Genomic DNA, 25,008 nt, shown 5'->3' with positions numbered 1-25,008 from the left:
CACATCAAAGCGGCTGTGTTTTCTGCAGAAGAGTTTTTACGGGGGAAAAGAAATAAGTGTTTCAGCTTCCTGTGTCTCAGCAGAAAGTTTGGCAGGATGTTTACCACTCATCCATAGTTGGTACAGCCCTTCTGGAATTCCGATGCTTAACCAATCCTTAATTCTCCAATATATTCCACTGTTATTTTAATCATGCCGTGAAGTAAATCCTGGGGGAAGCCAGAGATGGCAATTCCTGAGGCTCTAGAAGGTCAGAGCCCTCCGAGCTCTTTCCTTTTCAGATTTCAGGGGAGAAGGAAAAAAACGTTCTTCAAGCTGATTTACAGCAGCACCCTGATAAAAATCACATCTGGGCTATTTTTTCTACTAAATCACAGCTTTTACTAGACAAGCAACATTTAAAAAGCTGTAATTTTTCTGCAACCATAAAACAGGGTAAAATATCCGTTTTGTTTAGCCCTGAGCATGTAATCTCAGCGAGATCAGATTATAAATATTATAGCCGTCAAACGTGATACGGTCTTATCAGGAGTTAGTCTGTTGTTTCTGATTATTTTTCATTATTCTTTGTATAATTCTGCTGCAAAAGTTTGCATATTGCCTCTTCACAAAGGAAGGGTTTTGCTAGTCAGGGTATTTGCTATAATTGATACCATCTAATTAACTAGCCGATTTTTCTTCCCATACGGTAGGTATCGCCTGGCCGGCCTCCCTGGAGAATACCAGTATAAGAACATCACCAGTGCAGAAATCAACTACTGCCTAGTGAAAGACCTGATCATTTGGACCCAGTATGAAATCCAGGTGGCATCTTACAATGGAGCTGGGCTGGGAGCATTCAGCAGACCTGTGACAGAGTACACTTTGCAGGGAGGTGAGCAAATTGGACCAATATATCCTTTTATAGTTACAGTTTATAGCAGAGCTTCCTAAGGAAGAGATGCACTCTCTGATAGTCCCACCTAACAACTTGTTCAGTCAAATTTGATAGCTTGGGGTAGGAAATACCTACAAATTTCAAATTCCTAAGTAGAAACAAGACAAGACTCTACTGCTATTTCCATTGTAGGAAAAGCTGTGAGTAAATTCAAAAATTACCTATTATTTTTGATCCTTGTGTTTTGCCATGTTACCATACTCGCAGGTTGCAATCAGCCATGGTCAGAGAAATAAATGCTGAAAAGATCTGGGGTCCTGTGGAATGAATTTATAGGCAAGGGCTGAGGTTACTCTGCCAGGAGAGTCAAAAAGAATGTGGTAGGGAATTGGGTTTATTGTGGTCAAGATATGCAATAAGCCACATGTGCAATACGGGAAACAAAAGCTGAGTAAACCAGCTGCATTAGTTCTGATAGTCACAGAATATCTTGCTTTAGAAGTATGGAATAAATTGAAAGGGAACTGTAGGAAGAGAAATACAGCCTGTGGAGAAAGTGTGCTTTGAGACATTTCAGGAATGGTGCAGACATTTGCAAAGAGGAAGATAAAATGATCTTTAAAGCCCAGATTTTTATGCTGCAGCTCCTCCACGCCTTTCTGGTAAGTGCTTTAAGAAGAGTATAAATTACATCAACAAAAGGATATGTAATTACTTTTTACAGCCAGTCTAAGGCATGTTTACACCTCTAGATTGGTATAGAAACCCATAGGATAATTAAGTACCAGGCCCTTAAAGCTTTCATATATTCCCATAATTGCAGGGTTGTGCTGGATGCTGAAGCACTGGACAGTACATGGTCTCTACTTTATTGGTTTATCGGTCATAAAACAATTAAACTATTTTTAAAACTTACAGTTTTACAGTATATCAGCTAATTTACAATCCGTGAAGAATATGTAGTTGTTTGTTAATTGTTACTAGGAGCACGTTATAACATGATTAGATACAGTTTCAGGTGTAGGGAGGCCTTTAAGAAAAGATTATTCATATGCAGCACTAATTAACCACAACAATTAAAAAAGGAAGCTATCCATATTTTGTCTTAGGGCATATAAAGTCTCACAATTTAGACGAGTCTAGACACACTCAGCCTCTTTCTGGAAGTATTTATAGCAGACCCTGAAACGTTTCTCTTAAAGTCTTCTCCTTGCAGCCAGGATTAATGTTTTGCGTCCCACTGAAGACCAGATCTCTGCTGAGAATTGGTTTGCACACAGAATTTTAATCTCTTTTGTGAATATGCTTGTAATTCATTACTTTGTTTATTTGCACATTTTAAGCTATCATAGCACCTTAACCTTCCATCTATTAAGACACAGGTTTGGACTTCACACTCTTTTTCTTAAACCCTGCAATTGACTCTAATTTCCCTTGGTATTATGTGCTGTTATTATCATCCTTTATTGATTGGCTGTCTGTTGTCATTTATAAGGATATAAATCCTCTGTTAGAAATTAAGTGTAGTTAGCCCTGCATTCATATTACTCAGCAAGAGTTTAGACTGCAGGACAACCTGCATTGGCCTGTTTGTCTTCATGTAATTCCTAAGTGTTTAATAGTGGATAGATAAAGAAGGCAACCTGGATATTTCCTATTTGTTTGTTATCTGTATTTAATAATAGCAGTAGATACCTGTTTCACAGACGCCGCCATCTCCTAATGAATGCCTTGCTGGGTTTCTGTGCAAATCACTAGAGGCAGTTGGTCTGTTCTAAAAACAGTTTGAAGATTTTATGCATTTACAGTTGCAATGGGAAGCTGGTTGGTACCGGTGTCATTTGAAACTGGATTAATATCAGGTCTCCCTATGTAATGCACCACTGTCTGAAACTCTGCTCCTTTGTCTTCCTTGCGGTTGGGAAATGTCAGGACAAGCCAGTGGCTGTTTCTTGCTCTGGAATGTCCTTTCTAAACCAAACCAGCAGGAGTAAGAAAAAACCATGTGTAAAACCACCTTGTAAATCATATTCTGATTTTAATATGAGCAGAGATAAATGTCAAAGACACACACTCCCATCCATTGCCCTCTCGTACTAGCACCACCGCTGCCTCTGTTCTGACATGCTTTAAATGATGTGAGCTATGCTGGCAAGAACCTGTCTGTCTGCAGATGAAAAATACCTGAAACACCTCATATTAATCAAGCGTGCGATGCAGTCAGAGCCTGGCAGGAGATGAACACCGGGAGCAGCTCGGCCCATTGGCAGGAGCAGATCAGCCCATTGGCACCTTTGTCACAGGGTATATCAACCCGCCATATAAGCTGTGGATTTATACCAGAACCTGGTCTATTAATCCCTTATTAGTCCCCTGGCATTGCCTTAGCCACTGATAACTAATAACTAATCAGCTACTCAAAGCTCTTTGAAAATCATCAACTTGATTGTAGCCAAACTCACAAGATGCTGGAAGATCTAAACTTGTAGAGAAACTGGCGCATAATGTCAGTCAGATGAAATGTCAGAAAGACTTACTGGCAAAGCACTGAACATCCTAGCACTGGGGTCAGACAGTTTGACTGTCTCTAAATCTTGAAAGTCTTTTCAGAGTGATATTCAGCCTAATCCTTTGATGCTCAGTATATATAGATCTTTCTTCATCAGAGTTTCTCCAGCTGTTCCTTACTTTGATGTTACTTTTCACAGGGATTTGTGCCAGCCTTCTGCATAGGGCAATTTTTACTTATTTAAACAGTGTCCTGCAGGTCTTTTCACTGCCATATGAAAAACTGAAGTTTCCCAATACCTTTTCATATAAGAGAAGCTTTGTGAGATGTATAAACATCCTTCTGGATGGTGGTGATGTTGTCTCTGCTCTGTAATATTGGACGTGTTTACCTTTTCCTGCAGGCTGATTTAAGAAAGCAGAAGCTTCCATCTTTTACCCTGGGTCTGTCCCTTTTATCTCACTAGCACAAATGCTTCTGAACTTCTTTCTCTGTGAAATACTCCCTTCACTCCTTAGATTTAGGTAAGGCAAGATTTATAAGAGATACAGCTTTCATTGACATTAACCAGCTTCTGTGTCGACTTTAGGTGCTATTTCGTACTTTTGATGCCTATCCCAGAAGCCAGTCTTATGTCCTAAAGTTCATAGGTCTCAACACATAGTTTGATATTGTTTTATTTTCCCTTCTGTGCTGTGCGTGGGCTCCTTGAAAGGGCAGGAAAATCTGGGCGAAAGGCCTTTCCTGAATAAAAGAATGGAAGAGTCACCAGACTAAATGAGCCATCATGGTGTGAAGGATAAAAGCACAATGTGTCTGTTCAGCCAGGTCCAAAGTAGTTTGTTCCTCGGACAGTAGAAGGTGAATTGAGGAAATTTATAAGGACTGAGACAGAAGAACTGGAGAAAACCCGGTTGGCTGGAAACTTCCTACTCTGTGTAGGAAATAGTCTTGCAAAAGGATTCTGTGAATAAGAAGTGTCCTCTGCAACCATTCAATTTTATCTCAGTGAAAAGAGGTTTCCCTTGGTTTTCCCCTCAGGCTTTCTTGGCAAAATGATCCTCAAGGTGCCCATTTCCTTCCTTTGGGAAGGTACCAACAGCCTTGAAGCATCCATGGCCACGTTTGGCCCATCTGCTCCTGGGCAGGAGCCAGTTGGAGTTATAGTGGCTGGATTTTGTATCTCTAGGTTTTATCTCCGTTAGGCGTCATTTGCCATCTACTGCCTTTTTTTATTTTAAATGATTTCACAAAGGTTGAGAAATCAGCAGTTGCCTCAGTGAGGCCCCCACACCCCACGTCTTAATAAAGACCTATGGGGGATGTGCAGCTCAGCACCTCCAGCCAGTGTGTGAAAGGAACAACCAAATCATCGTTTAGAGGAAAAACCTGCAGTTCCCCAAGCCTGACTTATTGAGACGTGGAAGCTGCCACCTCAAAGGTCAGGAGCTCCGGAGGAGTAGGAGACTTTTCTACAAGCCTCTGTCGAAGATCTGTATTTAAGATCAGTAGTCTGGCTGTCAGAATCTCTGTGGGGTTTACATGTTATTTGCACATAGCTAGAGACAGAATCATTACATGTACACATGCTTACCCTTAATGCCTTCTCTCAATTATCTCATCAGCCGAACCCTTTTAATGGCTTTTATCTAGAGTGCTTGCATGACCTTTTCTGCTCAGAATGCTGTGCGTGAACTTGCAGTCCCGGGGGCTGAGCTCTTAACAGATTTCCAACCACGTGAACTTTATTGGGAAGAAAGTAACAGTTGGTTTTGTCTGACCAATTTGATCTGTATTTCCGAGATGACTCCCAGATGGGTCTCCCCTGTGAGATGGTTTAGGAATACTTACAAACATGATGAAGAACAGGCTTAAAAACTAAGCATGTAAATGCTTGGGGATTACTCTTGAAACACCTATTGGTGGCTTTTTTACTGCTCGACAACAAGAAACTTGTAGGAAGAGGATGGATATTGACCACTAAACTAGAAAATTCTTTATGTGGACAGTCACAGTTTCATGATCTTGGAAAAGTATTTGAGTTTTGAAGTGACCAGAAGGTCAATTCTGATTTAGCTTCTGTCAAACTTTTTTAATGCAAAACTGTTCAGGTAGCCAGGGAAACCTTTAATATCAGGACATAAAAGGAGAACTTTATACTGGCACTTTGAAGTAAATTTAAGATTATAATGCTAATATTTGACTGATTAAAATATAATAGTGTATTATATTATGTCTTCTGCAGTATAATTAAGCTTATGAATATCAGATGGATCACGTTCTTTCCATCTTTTAAATGCATCCATTGAGATGCAGATGTTGATTTTTCAATAAAGATGTCCAAAGAGGATTTGCGATATAAATCATTATTTCTAACATTCTAAAAGATTTATGTTTTCTGTTCATTATTTTTACCATTTTTCTTTTTGTAGCAGGTACTTTTTGTGCCGTGATGGTTTATTCTTCTTTCAGGAAATTATCTCCTAATGAAAGAAGACTATTTCTCTTTCTTAAAAGCAAGAACTAATGCTTATCCCCCAGTGTTTGCCTGGGCTGTTTTGAGGACTGTAAGTACTGCAAAGGTGAACTTGAAGCTTCCTGATGCAGGCTTTTTCCCCTCTCAGAAAAAAATATTGCAATATTTTGAATTGTATCTAAAAGACTAATCAGACCCTTAGAATAAAATCCTTGTGATACTGAAATCACTGGAAATTCGCTCTTTATTGTACAGCAACCGTAGGATCCTGCACTAAAGATGATGATGCTCACAAAACACAGCAGCAATGTGCACGCTGATACGTGTTTCAGGAAAATTATAAAGGCAGTGGGAGTGTCGTGCTGGCACTGGTTTTACTGGTGGCTCTCAAGTCACCTGTATGTGTTTCGTAGGCTCTGGGAAAAACAGCCTCTTCCTACCACTGCCAAAATTCTGCATTTCTTCAAATTTGGCCATCAGTGGGTAGCGTATGATTTATGTGTAGATTTTCTGTATGATAACTTTGTTATAAAATCAAGCTAGCACATATAAATAAGAGTTGTAATGTAGCAGTTTAACAGAAGGAAGAGGAATGAGTGGAGAACTGTAGAATCATTGAATACCAGGCTGGGCAGGACCACAAGGGTCATCTGCTCCAATGGTTCTTGGCGGAAGCCCGGTCTAGACAAGGTGGCCCAGCAACCCCGTCCAGCTGAATCTTCAAAGTGTCCAATGTTGGGAAAAAGAGATGAATCTATCAATGATATCCAGGTGACTTTCTGGCAACAAACTAACTTGAAGGCTTCTAATACAATCTTCTTCTGCGATAACAAATTTCTGGCAGTTAGAATATCTGCATACGCAAATATGCGAGAAAGTAAGAATTTTGATTTTTAAGAAAATCTTATTGATGTTAGCCATTAATTATACAAAGTATTGCACACAAAAGCAAATTGAAATGTCTTGTGGCTCTCATAATAATCAGTTTCATCAAGAATATGAATAAGAAAAAGTACGTTTAGTAGCAGAATGTAGCCAAAGCAACTCATTGTGACTGTAGAGTGACTTGAATATATATGAACGTGTGACTGTATATCAGGATGATTTGGTGAATCTCTTAACTACAAAAACTTTATGATGTCTACAGATCATTAAGATAATATTATAACCTTCCAAAAGAATACGGGGAGTTATGATACATGGCAGGAAGTAGGGCCCAGATTCTAATGAAAATTTAGAGTAGTATCAGATAAATTCTGGTTTTAGAACTCAATAATTATGCATAGTTCATAAATTCTGACATCAGGTTTTAAATTAGGGCAAGAAAATTCCGAGTAATATGCAGTTTCTGAGGTTTAGGAAAAAAATGTGCAGAGCTAAATTTTGGAGCCATGGCAGACATGAGGGAGTTTTAGTGACACAGGGCATGAAAATGGATGTTCTTGTCATTTCAAACCTGACATCTTTGAGCATTTCTCCTTTTTTCTCTGTTGGTGTTTCCAAGTTGTGGATGTCTTTGATAATTGTGCACTGTCGTCTTGGCTACAGTCTCACTGTAACTTGTACACCAGTTAAGAATCATTCCCCTTGATATCTCTTCCAAACAAATGGTGCGTTTTAACATTTCTGATCTTAATGTCTCCATTTCTTCTCTGTGCAAAGACTCGTCTTCCAAAAGTACTTTGAAGCTTTCAAAGTTTGTGACCTGTTTTAGAAAAGTATGGAGCAGACCACCGTTTCTCAGTGGGAATTGCAGATACTTTTTAGAAGCGTAGGTCATTGGCCTTTAGTAAAAATGTTCCCTTGGAAGCAGAAGGAGCAAAGCTTTCCCTGCTTCAAAACCACTTGCGGACAGTTCCTCTTTCGGAGAATACAAATGCACATGGCTGTCAATAGTAATGTTTTTGGAGCTTTATTAAACTTATTTTATAGGATTCAAAGGGTGCTAGTCCATTTTTTATACTCAAATATCACTCTTCTTCTTAAACTTGTTACAAGCTTGGCAATTTCAGAAAAATAGACCTGTCTCTTAGTATCCTTTCCTCTGAGAACTATAGAAATGACATCCTAAAGGAATAAGTTGAAGAAATAGCCTGGAAGGTTCTTAAAGAGACATTATATTAAATGGCAAAATATTTAGGTGTGATTTTTTGTTGTTTGAAGGCAGCATGCCTTTATGTTCCTGGCTTTCTTTTGTATTGAGAAAACATCTGTCTAATTAAATACTTGGCATAAAATGTTTATGCAACTTTTAGTAGATTAGAGGGTGTATTGCCTCAGAATATATATAAGCAATTCAATATACATGAATGAATATCATACCAAGATAAAATGAGAACACCTCCAATTCCCAGGAGAAATCTTCATTGCATGTGGTATGACTGGTCCTAATTCTTTAAGCAGCAGTAAATAATAAACAGATGCTGTCGCCAGATTATAATTCACAATTAGAACCTTAATTGTGTGGATTCCATGTTTGCTTGTCTGATCTAGGGAATTGTGTGGTATTAGAAGATTCAAGAAATTTCTCTCTGAAACTGTTCATTCTCTGTGCAGTCATGGGTAATTGAAAGAGATGTGTTCACCTGTTCATTACTTAGATTCTGTCTCAAGTCTTTATGAGGAACTCATCTGTGGAATAATAAGCTACAGAAATCATTTTATCCCCTCCCCTGGAAGAATCTCCAATACAGAATGAAAAATTAACCCAATTACCCTTCTTTCCAAATCATTGCTGGTGACTGTTTCACAAGAAGTGCATCCTTCTCTCAAGGTTGTTATTACTTTGAGACTCACAAGTGGCACTGAATAGCTTCTGTAGTAATCTTTCTCTTTTGTCCTCTCATCCATCCTCTGCTGTTTTGTTTTGTTTCCCTTTCTGTTGTCTGGGAGCAGTTCCTACAGCTCCACCGCAGAACGTGCAAGTGGAAGCCGTGAACTCCACAACCATCCAGTTCTTCTGGAACCCTCCACCCCAGCAGTTCATCAATGGTATTAACCAAGGATACAAGGTAAATAGAAACAAAATTTCTGTAACTTCAAATAACGTTTGCTGTGACAGTCCTAGTATATAACAATTAGAAGTTGAATTGTTGCTCCTAGCGTAAGAGGAAATCTTTTATACTGAGGGTGGTGAGAGCCTGGCCCAGGTTGGCCTGAGAGGTGGTGGATGAACCATCCCTGGAGACATCCCAGGCCAGGCTGGACGGGGCTCTGAGCAACCTGAGCTGGTGAAGATGTCCCTGCTCATGGCAGGGGGGGCACTGGGGGAGCTGGGAAGGTCCCTTCAACCCAAACTGTTCTGATTCTGTAACATTTGCTAATTTATCTAAGGTGTGAAAAGGGAATACGTAATGGGCTAGAAGCCCTAATACCTTTGATGTTTACCTGGAGAATTTCCAAAGCCAAAAAGCAGTTTAGTGTCAAACAGTTTGGGAAGTCAGCGCAAGAGATATATCACTGTGCCACTTGCAAATCAACCTTTAGATTTCTGTTTACTCTAATGTAAAATTCCCATTCATTTCATTAGGAACCAAGACATGACACGAAATATTTGTCTTCACTGTGATGATTTGGGAGATACAACAACGTACATTTTATTAATCATGCTTGATGACACGGACTTAGCGTTGAAAGTTCCTGTTGATGGGGCAACTGGCAATATCCGTTACCATAGGCAGAGCAGAGGGTGCTTCACAGAGCACTTGTTGGTACTTTGACCAGTGGAGTGTGTGCTAAGCAGGTAGCTGGAGTGGTTTATTTCTGTCTCTCAGGAAGGACTGCTTAATAGAAACTCCTTCAATAGTTCGGCTGTATGGGCATAATAAGCGAAGGGTTTAAGAAAAATTCATGGAAAGAACAGAGATAAATCTTGTAGGAGTCACAGAGCATGCAAAGGGCAGACAGGTTTCTTTTCTGAGCAGGGAGGAGGATGGTTGGTTCAGGTGTTGGGGGAGCTCAGAAGGATACGATGCTCACGGGACAAGCTGTGAGTTGAGGGATTGTAGGTGGGTTTTAGAAGTTTTGGAAGACTTGCTCCTTGCCTAAGAATTTCTCAAAGTGTTTGAGAAACTGAGACAGAGAGCTTTAGTATTTTTCCCATCTATGCAAAAGCAGTGACAGTTTCAGAATCCCGCTGCTGAGGTGCTGCATACATGTAGACGGGTACGTCTGCTTTTCCAAGAGATAGAATCAGCTCTGAAGATGAGTGACTGACAGGGCCGTATATCCTGAAACCTTCAATGCAGCAGTAGCACTTGGCTTCTGTTTAGACTCTGGAGAATAAAAGCGCTTTTTGGGCTCAGTGGACTGCAGTGCACTATAATTTTCTGGTCCAAGTCCAAGCATGGTGAGCTCAGTCGGATTTGCCAAAGTCATATTTCAGATTTTCATTCTTTGTTTTATTCAGAGTCTCAGTCTGAAGAGCCTCAGTCTCACCACACAGCTACTTATAATTTATCTTTCAGTAGTGGTATAAAATAACTGAAATTGTAATTTTTATCTGTTGGTGGTCAGTGAAAACTTTTGAAATTACCAAATTTCCTCTTTCCTTGTATTTCTTTGATTGTAATGGATCGCAAGAGCTTTACCATTCCTATTTCTCATAGGGATTTTGAATTTCACTACAAAGACTGTGAGAACATTTATGTCAGTTACTTCTATAGCGTAGTTTTGTGTAATGTATAAATTACTGGTAGTCAGAGCTAGGCCATTACTTTTCTTAAGGATTAAACCCATTTTTTCCTTTAAGTGATGGAATTGTTCACTTTTATTTTTCTGCACGTTTCCTGAAGACTGTGCAAGGAAATGTACTCAAAAAAGAGACCTTAGTCATCCAGACTTATAAATGCCAATTGTAACCCACAAAGGTGATTTAGAAACAAAAATAAAAGTTACTATTCTATCAACCATTTTCCATTTTTATCTTTTCTTTGAAATTTATTTGCATTTGAAGAAGTTGCAAAGCGCACATTTTCAAATATTAAATATTCCTAACAAAACTACTCTTATAAAACTACCTTATAGGCCTTTAACTGTGCTTTTTGATTATCAGCAACTATAGACGTTGGCTAAATGAGTCAAATATGGCTCATTAATATCAGGCATCTATTCGTGTTTATGAGCCTGAATTAGTACAAGTAGCATGATTTACACAGATACTGAGCGAGGCCTAGAATTTTAACACGCTTATATAAGCCACACGATAAGGATTTTTGGACAAAATAAAAATTTCATAAGCACTTTAAAGCTTTAGACTCCTAAGCCATTAAGGTGATTTCAAAAATTGTTTTAAAATTTCAAAGTCATTTTTCAAAAATGAATATTTTAGGTACCTACACATAAGGTGCTCCACTCTAAAAAATATTGGTCATCCAGAAGATCCACTGAGATGCACGAAACCTGGAAGAACTGAGCACATCTGACAAGCGCGCTGGCTTAAATGCATGAAAATGTCTTCGGGACTCTAACTTTTGGGCCCCAGGTGTTGAAAATTGTAGCAATCATCTTTACAAGCATTTTCCATTCTTTCTGTATTTCCAGAACTACTTGAATCATTCAAAGTGTGGATAACCCCAAACCACCGTAATATCTCAACCTGTTCAATGCAATGCTGGGGAGGCTGTGGGAGGAGAAGGAGGATTCCCCCCCTTTTTCCTCTTCCCCTTATCCCACTGACCTCCCCATCACTAAAGGCACCCCAAAATAAGACAAAGCGTTTATCTCAAAGTAGCTTTGAAAGTACTTTTCTTCCTTCAGCATCCTTTCAGCAGCAGAGGCTGTCTGGGCTGGTCAGAACAGCCCAGAGAGAGACAAAAGACTCGTGTACTACAAATAATCATTTGCAATAATTTTGGCAATGTTCGGTAGCGGACGTTGCGAATTGCGGTACCTCCGCGGTGTCAGTGTATCCCCCATCACTAGTGAGTATTATACACATCCCTGCAGTTATCATAGTAACAGTGTTATATCCATCTGTTCATTGTCAGAGCTGACAGTAGTTTAACAGCATTGCTTGTTTTTTGGGGGTTTTTTTACAATTACATTAAGATGATTTTGGCAGCCAAACATACTTTGCTTCGAAATAGACACAACTTCTAATGAGAGCTCATCCATGTTTAAATTTTCTAGCTTTTAGCGTGGCCAGCGGATGCTCCAGAGACTGTGACTGTGGTCACCATCGCTCCAGATTTCCATGGCGTTCATAGCGGCTGCATCACCAGCCTGAAGAAATACACTGCCTACTATGCATCGGTTCTGTGTTTCACCACGCCGGGCGACGGGCCGCGCAGCACACCCCAGCTCCTGCGCACCCTGGAAGACAGTGAGTAGTTAGCACTGGCAGCGAATCTCAGTGCTCGGGTTTTGGTTGGATAGAAAAGCCAGGATTTTCGAAACTGGGTGCTTAAAATTGGACCTGAGGTTCACAATCAGTTTGCAGTCTCTTGTCAGGTTGCTTTACGTCAGTGACCTGAACCTGTGTGTGTTCTTTGGGCCTGTGACAAATGAAAGACGCTTGGTACTTTTTTCGTTATGGAGTAAACCTGGATGAATTTATTTACATTGGTCAGAAGCAGAAAGCTTCATAGTCTGGTTCAGCTAACGCGCAACACATTGTTTATTTCTATGAACCCTTACACTCTTCAATCCATGTCCAGACATCCGAATAAATATGACCTGATCTTAGGAACTGAGCACCTGAACTTCCTGCCGAGGTCAATGATTAACTTATGATTGTTTCCTTCTGTTATTCAATACATTGAAAATGTCTTTATCTATATTATATTGCAAGTGTTTGTATAAAAGAACCAGGATCGTAACAATGCAGTAACTTTTACTTTGCAAAACTGGAGTCACATTCATAGGACAAAATAAGATGAGCTGGCTAGTTCAGCATATAAATTATTTCCTGCATCAGAAAATGGTTTGGCCTCTGTGGCCCCTTGGAAGTCTTCACTCGAGATGTATTTGGAACTAGCATGTGTCTGATGCAGATAGCAATTAAATTGCAGTGGACTTTGTAGCTGTGTGTCCACAATGATCTTGGCTCTGCCCAGCACTTCAATATCTTCCTGTCACAGAGCATCATAAACACTGCTGCACACTTTCAGATCCAAATCAGAATAAAAAAATGCCTAATGCATCCATTAAGGTATTGTTTTTAGAAATACTACTTTGCCTTAATAGAGATCTTTTAGGTTAGTCCATGTTCCCATAAAGAAAAATCTGATTAACATTCACAGAAGTGAGGCTCAAAGTGCTAATCACATTTTTCATGAGATACTCTTGAAAGAATGTGAAGAAAATCAAGTACTTTCCCATGGATTTTCTTTTTGTGGTTTGTGTCCTCCATATGCTAGACCTGTGCCCCAAGAGCAGATGGTAGGCTTAAACCTTTGCTTGTTAGATGATCACAGAGAGAGCGATTTAACTACCAGAAATCTACGTGAGCCATTAATATGAACGCAGAAGGCGTGGAGGAAAGAGAAACATGTTACGTTGTTGTGTGTACTATTAACTTTTTTGCCACTTTTTCTAAGGAAATGGATTTTTGACAATGATGATTTGTAAATGTAATTGACTGTCTGTCTCAGGTCCATCTGTCTTTCTGCCTCCGACAGCATTTGAACCCTGCAGTTAGAAACGAAAGATACGAGACTCCTAAGGTTTTGCAAAAATGGATCAGCTGGGAAGAAACAATTAATATTTCTGCTGAAGGAAAAGCTGCAGAAATGAGCCTTAAAGATTTTGCGTCATGTGGGAGAAAGGGCACAGTCAAGGCATTGGGAGTATGTCGGGGAAATGCTGGGATCCCATCCCATTTGAAACACAAGAAAATTCCACCATGAAACATAAAATGAGAGAAAGCTAAACTTCTGTTTTGTAAAACACTTAAAACGTTTCTTGGTGTATGCAGCTGTATGATACAAGGAGCCTCAGCAGTGGAGATGAGCAGGTTTCTGGGTTTTGATCCTTCAGAATTACTCTCTTTGGTTTTCATGGTGACTGAGAAGTTAAGTGCAGGACGGTATAATGCACCTTTGCGGGGAGCTCATTTAATCTAAGTTGCTTCAGGATTTATGTGGTGGGAAAAAAGATTCAAAAGTACTGTCATTCATGTTCTCAGGTGACAATTTTTCTGTCTATATAGCAAAGTTAGGCAGTCCTTTAGAAAAGGAGTGCAAACAGATCTGTTTGCTGGTGAACCGCAGGTCAAATAAAATCTGACATCCAGTCAAAAGCGATGTGTCCTGGCTTGGAGTAACCTGCACCTGTTTTTCATTATGACATTAAAATTGGACTGCAACTGCAGGAGCTAATTGGAGTAAAGCTTTGTGAGTATGGGGTTTGCATGTCTGCACAACACGGTCCCGAATAGGACGTAATTGCTGCGCTCTTGTTGGGTATTCCTGAGGTCGGTACCAGATCAGTGGTTCTTTCTGTGACGCTTTGACTACCAGATATCACAGAATGGGTTTGGAAATTTTCCTCGCTGGGACTGCAGAATTGCAAATGTGGTAGTGGCCGACCTACTGGCAGGCTTTTTCTCTCTTTTTTTTATAATCATAGCTGGAGGGGAATGAGAAACTGGACTAAAGTGAAGAGGAAACAAAATATGAAATTGCAGACACGAAATTGCCAACTGATGTCAGTGGAGCTGGAGGATACTCAGGCAGGGATCCAATGACAGAAGCACAGTGAATATAAAGTGAACAAAACCTCCTTTTTCCAGTACATCGATTGAAGAGAGAACAGCAGTTGGATCAAAAATCAGTCAGGATGTCTTCCTTGAAGATCAAAATTGAGGGAGGATGGCATATTCTTGACAGTCATTCCATTTTATGCTCTTTCATGGTACACTAGGGAGCTGAAATTTTTAAGAGCTCTTGAGCTACCTCATAAAAATCCTTTAAAAGTTTCACACACTTGTATTCATTTTACAGAAGACAGTTGCCATTATGTCAGATGTTTTTAGAGTTGTTTTGAGAGAATCCATCCAAGCAGTGGTTCGATGACTCTATCCTTGCTTTGACCTTGCATAAGCAAAAGGCTCTTCCCAGGTGAGGGAGGTGCTGGTGGTGTTACTACAGACATAAGGTGTTACTACAGACGTAAGGCCAGATAAGCTAAGCGCAGCAGCACGAGTAAACACCGCACGCCGTCATTGAGAGAACACAGCAAACGTAATTACTTCCCGGATTGCCGGCTTGATTGTTCTAATTAGATTAAATCAAGAAGAGAGGCAGAGAACAAGTTGCCTGCAAGTCTCCTGCTGCCACTCTCTTTAGTTCTCTCTGCGGTTAGGATGATGACTGGATAAAATAATTTATGTGATGCTATCCAGAGTGCTTCTTGACACCTTGTGTTCTTCCCCGCAGCTTTCACTGATGTTTCCAAGAGGCTTCCTTTGGCCCCGGCTCAGTGTTTTATTTCTTCAGCCCTAACCTTGCCACATGAATCAGATCAACAGTAAGTGGGTTTCTCCTGTTAACAGATTTCCTTTTCTGTTTGCCAGAGCCAGGAGCGGTGGGACACCTGAGTTTCACTGAGATTCTGGACACATCTCTCAAGGTCAGCTGGCAAGAACCTGTAGAGAAAAATGGCATTATCACAGGCAAGTATCAGCTGCTATCTCCTTTTTTTTTAAGCATGCATGGGGTGTAGTGTATCATTGCAGTGCAAAAATGTTTGTGTAATAGAGCATTTAGGGAGAACTGGCTGCTCTGAGTGTTGTTTTCCTGGTCCCTCTTTTGGGTAATTGAAATGTCAGCGTGGGCACGTTATAGAAAGTCCAGGTCCAATTACTGGCAGCTCGTGATTGTGGTCACCGAAAAGGCAATTTCTATTAGAAATCAGCTCCCCATGGAGTTTCTGGTGTTGTTAAATCCTCCGTGACCTCCACCTGCGTTACTAAATTTCCAAAACTTGGGGAAACTTTGCCCCAAATGTGGATTTACAGCTGCAAAATCTGGATTGGCATTGCTAAGATTTGCAATCAAGACCAAGCCTGAAATCAGCCCTATAGTTGATCTGTGATCAAGTGGTCTGGCTGTGGACTGTGTGACAGAATTTGCATGTCATTATTTCATTTTGTATAAACTATCACAAGGGTTCAGAACTCTCTTGTTTCTCTCTGATGAGCTTGCCATTTGACAAGCTATTTATCTATTTACTGTATGGCAGTGTAGATACAACATCAGCAACTTCATTATTTTTCATAAAGAAAGCTATAAATAGTTGAGAAGAACTCCAGTTCTTATCAACAGAGGCAATATTGTTTTCAGATAGGAAACAATTACAGCTGCACAGGGTGGACATTCCATTTAACAAAGGTTTTCAGGGTTTTGAAGTGCAAGCAAGCTCTGAAATTTTAAATTACCAGAGCTAAAAATCATAGTTGGAAAGGGAGAAGCTCATTTCACATGGATCGAAATATTTTGGTTTAGGATCATTGACATTAAATTGTTTAGGGTTTTTTAACGTATTATAATTTGTAAAAACAAAGTACATTTTAGGAGTTGAAAAATCAGACTTTCTAGCCCCTGAACATTGTAATGTTCTGTCAGTTTCATTTTCTGAAGCATTTTAACTTTGACAGGTCTAATTGTTTTGATAGGAGTTGTCAGTGTTTTCTTTGTATATCTATAACATGCACCGTTTGTACATGTGTATTCTGTGCTGTCTATAGTATCTGAGGAGTCCTTATGCAGATCATCTTCTGCCTTTATACCATAGTAACCTTCCTGAAATATGCATTGGTTTAAGTGGATGGAGAACAGAAACTAATGACTTCTGAAAGCAGAGCAGTATTGATTCAGTGAAGATGGCCAAAGCCGTCAAGCCCGAGTGCTTAAATTTAGGTACCTAAGTCCAAGTCTAGCTATCTAAGCAAGATGATGTAAGACTCATCCTTGTTAAGCAAGACTTAGCAGCACTATGCTCAGCGTTGCAGAATTGCTTCGCTAGAAACAAGCTGCTGCTTCCCAGAATGGGCCGAAACGCAGTGGAGCAGGATGATGGACCGTGTTATATTTGGGGCAAATTGTTTCAGAAAGGATTAACTCAAGAAGCTCTATTGCTCATGAAGAAACACCAGTGTAAAAAAAGCCCGGTGAAGCTTATAAGAAAAAAGAAATGTCCGTAATGATGCAAATTGCATTTAGGCTAGAAGAAAAGACTAGCAAAATTGTTCATGCCCTGAGTACCTCAAAGGTTTCTGGAGGGCTTCTCGGAGATCTGAGTGCTTGGGGAGGCAATTATTCATCATTTCTGCTCATTGATATCTTTACTGGACATTGTTGTTCCGTGCACCAGAGCTGGGAGGGGGAAAGCCCGGCGGGGGCTGCCCGGAGCCAGCCTGCTCTGGGAAATTGCCCATTACTCTTGCTGCGAATTTCAGTATCTTCCTCGTTCTCTCTGTAAACATTGATTTATGAGGGCCTGGATGCAGACGGACAGTTTGTGATTGGGTATACCGCTCTCTTGTAGAGAATTTACTCCAGATCAACAGAAAATTATTTCTGAAACTCCTCTGGTCATTAGTTTCTGTTAGGCAGCATTTTGCAGGGCGGATGCGGTGCCAAAGCACACGGGGAGGCTCTGTGCACCTTTTCCTGTTCTCACACCGAAGCCAGAGGAAACACTCAACCAGGCCGGCTGGACGCTCCCCCCTGCACATTTCTGGCAGCGATCACGTCTGTAAAACAGCACATTTTTACCAACCACATGTCCTCAAGTTCTGTCCATCTGTCAGTCATTGTGGCTTAAGTGCTACTCGGGGGTACGGTGGATGTCGTTGCTTTCCCTCGGCATTTTTTCATCTATTTTTGTTATGCATGATTACATTTGGTGTTCTGTCTGCTCAGTATGTATGTATGTGTTTTCTGTTTGCATTTCTTTATATGACTAGAATTTAACTATACTTTTGGGACTGAAATATTCAACAGTAAATGCTGCCTCTGTGCCTTTTCTTCAATTTGCATGTGAACCTGGGATATTTTTCCTGGGGAATAACTTTTTTTGGTAAGTAAATATATACAGACTATGTGCCTAATGGGTGGGAAAGCTGCATCTCATCCCTGTAGTCACAAGGGAGAAAACATAAAATGTTCAAAAAATAATCACCAACATTTTATGTATATCCAAAGCTTATATAGATGGGAGAGAAGATATCTCAATTGCTCAAGATTGCCTGTTGCATGGTGGGTGAAACTTCCTATTTGTAAGCAACAAATGGATAGTGAGAACATTAAAAGTCCCCGGCTTATTTTTGGTTATTTATTGCTTCGAGCAACCCTTTTAAATTGTGTTTCTATTTTATTCTGAGGTGATACTCCTTGATTCCCCTGTCAGCCCATGTGTAGGGTTCAAAGCAGGCATAGCGGGGTCGGCCGCAGCTCCTGGGCAGACAGATGAGCCACAACGTGGCCCTTGCGCAGCCTCTGCTCCATCCACAGCTGCACATGGACCTTCTGCTGGCGGGGGACACGGCCGTTGGGTTTGTGGCCTCTGTTGGGAAGTGGGGAGATGCACAATTGCACCTTCCTTGGACTCCTCATTCCAGCACCCGTGGATTTTGAAAGAAAAGGGTGTTTGTGATGGTTGTTCTAACTCCTTCATGCTTCTTTGCTGAGCAGCAAATAGAGTGGACAGTCATCCCACACCTTTCTGTTTGCCCTCTTTATTAATAAAGGCAATAAAATCCTTAAATTTTGTCAAAATCTTCATACAGATTATAGTCTTGCCTGTGCTACATAAACTCTGATCACTGGTAAATGATTCTCAAACCTTTTCATAGAGCATCAAAATGCACCGCAGTGTCTCTGAGATATTGGTAAATTACTGACTTAATTCCCATTCAGAGACTTACTTAAAACTGGTTCCAGATGCTCATTCAGGGGTTTTTCCGCTTCCTAGTGCATGGTCAGTCAAGTGGTTAAGGTGTATCACCTCTCTCTATCACTGCCCCATCACCTGAAACAGAATTAGTGACTATGTGACTGCTCCAAGCCCATTTCCCTGCAAAATTAGGTTGATATGAATTTCCCTCACTGCTGGCACCGGAGGAACGATAACATCTCACACCTCTCAAACTCTTGCAGAAATATTTTGCCTCACCATGCCTTTAGTTCATGAGATGATGTTTCCTTGTTGATTAATGCCATAAGGTACTTCCTAAGTCAATTTGTATATGTTAATCAGCTTAACGTGTTTTTTTTTCTAAAAAAAAAAAACGAAAAAGAGAAGAAAACCTCAAGCTCTCCAACTGGTCTCAATTCCTCATCTTAGATGATGGGAACAGGAACCCAGTAGGGAGTTTCTCTAGCCAGCTTGCCTCGTGCATAGTTCACTCAGTGGGGTTTCTTTCTGTTAGTCCTTTTCATTCACTTCCATTTCACAGGCATTCAAGAACTATGTGTATTTCCCTCCCCCCCCCTCCCTGAGTCAAATCACAAAGGAAGCTGCAATCAAGCAAACTTTTCAGACATGCTCTCTGGGGGACTGGCACAGTGAGGTTCAAATGGGTTCAAACGAGAATAAAGTGGGACTGGGCAGGAGGAGGACAAGCAGATTTGGAGGTAAAATTGAGCGAATCAGACAGTAGAAAGTTTCAAAAGTTCTTGGAAGGTAAACGGTTATAAAAGTCATGAAAAGGGAAGCCTGGTTGCGATAGAAGAATAATACGGAGGTCAGGGTGAGTGCAGATTTGGACAATGCATTGGCTGCACTGTGGGTTTGAAAGAACGGATAATGATTCACCCCGCGAAAGGATTTGTGTGAGGAACGAGCAGTGGGGAGTAGAGGTTTTACAGTTCCTGGAAGATTCCCACAATGTTCCTGCCTGATTATTATTGTCAAATTTGTAAGTATTTCTAGATATACAGCAGTGAAAGTTACTTCAGCCTTCGAAGGGAATAGCCCTACTAAGCACATTTTGTTTAATTAGATATTCCAGCTGGTGAGAAGATTTTCCAGTATTTCTTCCTGTTTGCAGAGTTTAAAGAATGGAAGTCCACCCTTCTATGAGATTATCCCCAGCTTTCCTAGCTATTCCATAGCAAGCACTTTATCATCATAGAAAAAAGAGACTGTTGAGACTCCATGTCCTCCCCCATCTGTAATATGATGGGCAGATTATACCCCATGGAGTACTGACATCAGTTGCTTATTGGTAACAAAAATATTAGAAGAATACTTGGGGATTTTAGCCAGTTTTTACTTCAACTTTGTTTTTCTGCCTATAAAGGTGACGAGAATGGAGTAGAGTAAGAAACAAGTCAAACCACCATTGACAACAAGCAAGTCTTGCAGGTGCAGGAATTTCCCGGTCTCTGGGCTATTCTAGAGCTGTTCTTTAGGAGAAAAACTAGACCCCCAGCGCTGCTCTGGCCCCCTGACTTGCGTGTGGTTGTTCCTCAGGGTACCAGATCTCCTGGGAGGTGTACGGCAGGAACGAGTCTCGTCTTGCCCGCGCGCTGCCCAACACGACGCTGGAGTACAAGATCACGGGGCTGTCGTCCCTCACCACCTACACCATCGAGGTGGCGGCCGTGACCGCCAAAGGGAGCGGCTGGGTCACGTCCTCCACCATCTCCTCTGGCGTGCCCCCAGGTTGGTGAAACCACACAAAACAAATTAAAATGCGCTGGTTCTTCGTGTTTCTACGTCCTGAAGATCACAAATTGCTTCGGTTCGGGTTTATTTGTAAAGCTTTGGAAGTCTTTACCACGTAATTTAAATGTAATTTTTAGAACAGATTAAAACCTTAACATGAACACACTCGCAATTTGACCTTACCAGAAAGTTGAGTCTGTTTGATACACATACAAAAGAACCTGTAGGGATGGCAGAAGGAATGAACAAAGTAATAAAGTGGATACAATACACAATCTCTTGACATTTACGAAGTAACATAAGAATGAAGCCAGAATCAATTTTAAAAGTGTTGCTTTGGGGGAAAAAATAGAGTCTGGATACTGTTAAAAGGGAAAGGTTTTTCCATGTATAAGTAGCACAGCTTTTGTCACCTATGAGAGGACACTTGTACAAGGAAACTAAAATCTTATTTACAAGATTTGGGAGTTGTAGGCTGAGAAAGACGTGGGAGCGTGTAGTCCTGTGCTGCATTGTCAGAGTTACTATTGGGCACCTATGAGTTTAGCTTTTTTCCATTTTGTTTTTAAAAGTCTGTGCTGTCCCTCATCCGGTACAGAAAGCAAACTAAAAAGCCAATTCTTACCTCAAACAAGCAGTTTCAGTTAATTTATAGGTTATACAAGTAGAATTTTCCAGAGCTGAGCTGCTAGTGTGCATCACTGAGGGTAATTCCCTTTTTCAGTGTTTTGTAACTTTTCTGTGTGTCTTAAAGTATGTTTGCTTTTCTTTTCCCTAATCATAGGTAACTGTGACAAGCTGTAGACTAGATCAATGCCATGCTCGCTGTTGTTAGCTACATAACAGCATTACCCTACTTGGTCAGGGTTGGTTTATCGATCATAGTTCCCACAAATGTGAAGTAAGAATCAAGAAATATTGTGTATTTGTGCCTACTTGAAATATTCACCAAAAAGCTACCCATTTTTTGCCTATTGCATTTGCACGTAGTGCAACCTTATGAATGATTACTGATTATAATAATAATTTACATGACTTACCAGTGCAGGTACCATTGGGAATTCATTCCAAACAATCTATATTTAATCTCTTTCCTGGGCTTGCTTTTGTTGATAATTCAGATAATATTAAAAATGTAAATGTGGCTGTAGGCTTGACTGAAGTGAGGCAAAGATCCGATTGGGGCTGCCGATTTTTCCTCGTAGAAGGTCACCCTCTTTATCTTTATTCAAGCATCAGAAATGCCCTCTAAAACACATTTATTATAGGTCAATATAAGAATCACAAAATCTTCCCCATACACTACCGCAGAATTTGAGCCTTTTTCTGTTCTTAATATATTAAAGTTGTATGTAGTCTAAAAAGTAAATAAAAAATATTGTCATTTAACTCTGGAGCAACAGAAATGGATTGGAAATAGGTGACCTGGCAAGTGACTGGCAGATCTGGTGCTGGGAAGTGTCTTCCCAATGAGCCACCATCCTTTGTTGTGCAACTTCTCCGAAATAGTAACTGTAATGCTTTAGATGAACCCTTTCTTTTCTCTTATGATCTTTAAAAACATGGTGCATGCTCAGAGCAGCGAAAATAGTAACGCTGTATGTAATACTCTCCCAAAAAGGAAGAAAACAACACGGCTATTTGCTCTAATTGTCACGAGGGTATTTTATATGCTGAAACATTGAACGTCAGCCTGTGTTAGTGGATGCTAGATGAAGAACATTTCCACCTCTCATTTATATTCTTATTTCTTCAGAACTTCCAGGTGCTCCATCCAACCTGGTGATTTCCAACATCAGTCCTCGCTCTGCCACGCTCCAGTTCCGCCCTGGCTACGACGGCAAAACCTCCATCTCCAAGTGGATAGTGGAAGGCCAGGTATGTCCCCGACAAAAAGCTCCTAGTGAGGTTTGTGAATGGTTAAAAAGGGTCTGAATCGTGAATTGCTGTTGGGATTACAGTTTTTGTTGAACTTTGGATGGAAGCTCTTCAGTAAATGGCCTGTTCGGGGTGTCCTGGAAGGGCTAAAATGCAAGGGAGCCCGAGAGGCTTAGCTAAGAAATGTCTGTGTGATAGCTAGTGAGAAAGGGGTCATACAAATGCTATAACTTCTGTTCACAGGAACAAAATATATATATGTGAGAATACTTATCCTTTAAATAATTTGTGTGGATTTTTTTAAAGCAGCTTTGCTTATGTTCAGAAGAACACCAGATGCATCATAAGCAAAATATACAGCAGAGCTTAGGTCCATCCATTTATTTAAAAAAGGGTTTGAAACCTGTGTTTAGATTCTGTCAGGTGTGTTTTTGAACCAGATGCAAACCTGGAATTATGATCTCGTAGAGTCAGAAGAAGAAGAATTGCACTGAGCAGTGAAGAAACCATTATTCATGAGACTAAGTGTATTTTTCTATCTTGTAATGGAATATACTGAAGTTTCTTATCCAGGCCTCTAGATGTGAATAGGATGAATTCTCCTCTTCATCAGCTTTAAACAATATCCCTCTTTCTGCTGTCATTGTGCCTTGGAGGAGTTATATATTCCCCATTTGTTCTCCTGACAGATGAGCTTTGCTTCTTCCTTTCCACCCACAGATCTTTATAAATAATATAGTCTGTTTTTAAGACCAAATGTTGGACTTCTTAAATCACCATCAGCACTTAGACGTGTTGATACAATCACTTCGCTTGATAACACGAGCAAGTTGGTTCATTTTGTATCGCTTACATACACAGTATTGTATCTTATAGAATTAAACACTGAAATCCTATGGCTTGGCACATTTTGAGAAGTGATTTTGTGCTGGAGCCCCGAACTGATATAGCTAAGAATTTGATAATTCTTGCGTTACATGAGTTACAGAGTGGTGCTGAAATGAAATAAATTGGAATGCTTTAGAAATGCAGTGATAATTACCACAAAGTTCATCTGCATCCTTGAAGAGCTCCAGGAACAAACGGCAGTTGAAGTGTTCTTGGTGTGCAGGGAGGGAACAGAGGATCTCTCTTGTTCACAAACCCTCCTCAACGTCTTATGCGTTGCTGGAAAAGTCAAGGGGTTGGTGTTTCTGATAGATCCTGGATCCAGGAATATTTGCTCCATTTCGGGAAGGAGCTGAAAACAGCTAATAGCTTGGAGGAAAATATGTTGTGGTTTACAAAGGCCTCATATGGCATCCCCCTCACTACAGCTGGGTGATGGCTTTGCCTTGAACATCCCTTACATATTGCATCTTCCGTTTCTACTGGAAGTATGCCCTTTAATCTAAATGTCTGTGTCCTTACAGACAAACGTCAGTTATTTTATATTCACGCTCACAAACTGCCACCAACATGTTTTTCTTCTTTGTTCCTTTATGGGGCACAATGCTTCCTTGATAAGGGCAGGTGTAGGAAATGTTTCAAGTATTCCATTTTGGCGAAGTGCCATTTTTGAAGTCTGAGACTTCATGAACAATTTGGATGAAAAACACAGCTGGGAATTCCAGTTGATGTGAAAATGTGTGCATCTGGCCTTGGCTTCTGCTTTGTGTGCTGGGATGTAAATTCATGGGAGCCACTGTGGAACTAACTCTCAATTATGTCAATGAACATGAGAGGAGAATCGGGTCTTTAAGATTTTAGTGTCGGTAGACACTGAAATATCAAGCGTTAAAAATCCCATTTTAGTGTTTTTCCAGTGAAGCCACGTTCTGTACTTCTGAAGGCATTTCTTAAAAATCACTAGGCTGTTTCTTTGCCATCTTTCCATCTAGACACAGAGGACTGAAGAAAACCAGATTTCCAAACAGAGAACTACAAATAAGTGCCAGTGCCATTGAGGGAAAATGTTTCTAACATTGTTTTTCCATTACATACAGTCTAATCTAAAGAGAAGAGGGTGTAGTGTAATATAAAGGTTCTGCTGACCAGCAGTAACTGTCTTGTGGCATTGGCGCACACAGGTAACGAGTTCATCCCCAAAGAGTTTGAGTAAATCCTTTCAATCATCCTTTACTCTCAGACGCATTTAGAATGTATCTTGTCAACATTTTTCCCAGCAATTTGGAACCAAGAATGGCACCGGATCCCTGCTGTTGTTCACTTGGGTTCGTGTTTGCACTCTCCCCATGCTACAATCCAGTTTCGGCTTGTTTTTCTCATGTTGAATTTTTTGTGGGGTTTTGTCGGGAGAAGTACATAAATGTTGGCGTGATAACCGAGCCTTGGTACGTGCTCGGTCCACAGCATCAAGATTTGCAGTAGCTCATTAGAAGAGCAGGGCCAACTTCTGCTGAGCTTGGTTTGGTTTTTCCCTTTAAGCCTTTCTGCTCTTTTTAGGGAGGTTTTGTACGAATGTCATGGTGAGTGGTAGCAGGATTCAAAAAGGGAGTTTCAAAGTAGTAAAACCTTTCAAGTGTTATCGCTGTATTCGCTTCTAAAGCTGTGAGTTGGGAAAGACGTAACTTTAACCACAAATTTATCTGGTTTTGTGGGTTAAGTCAGTGATCCAGATCGGATTCATCCATTGTACAAGGTGATTCTCTTGGT

General features: G+C 40.4%; 1 protein-coding gene across 12 annotated transcripts in view; it reads left to right on the top strand.

The window, feature by feature from the left end:
- The window catches only part of SDK1 (sidekick cell adhesion molecule 1), a 375,516-nt gene that overhangs the window by 258,012 nt on the left and 92,496 nt on the right, over positions 1 to 25,008 (top strand). For all 12 annotated transcript variants that reach the window (XM_065031442.1, XM_065031436.1, XM_065031444.1 and 9 more), the window contains 6 exons: positions 693 to 874; positions 8,758 to 8,873; positions 11,992 to 12,184; positions 15,377 to 15,475; positions 20,281 to 20,472; positions 22,232 to 22,353. In XM_065031442.1, the coding sequence (XP_064887514.1) occupies positions 693 to 874; positions 8,758 to 8,873; positions 11,992 to 12,184; positions 15,377 to 15,475; positions 20,281 to 20,472; positions 22,232 to 22,353 (904 nt within the window). The remainder of the gene's footprint in view (positions 1 to 692; positions 875 to 8,757; positions 8,874 to 11,991; positions 12,185 to 15,376; positions 15,476 to 20,280; positions 20,473 to 22,231; positions 22,354 to 25,008) is intronic.

Source organism: Columba livia, chromosome 15 (assembly GCF_036013475.1).
Source record: "Columba livia isolate bColLiv1 breed racing homer chromosome 15, bColLiv1.pat.W.v2, whole genome shotgun sequence".
NCBI lineage: Eukaryota > Metazoa > Chordata > Aves > Columbiformes > Columbidae > Columba > Columba livia.
The sequence above is the reverse complement of the archived record's forward strand: the minus strand, read 5'-3'. Positions and strand labels throughout refer to the sequence as shown.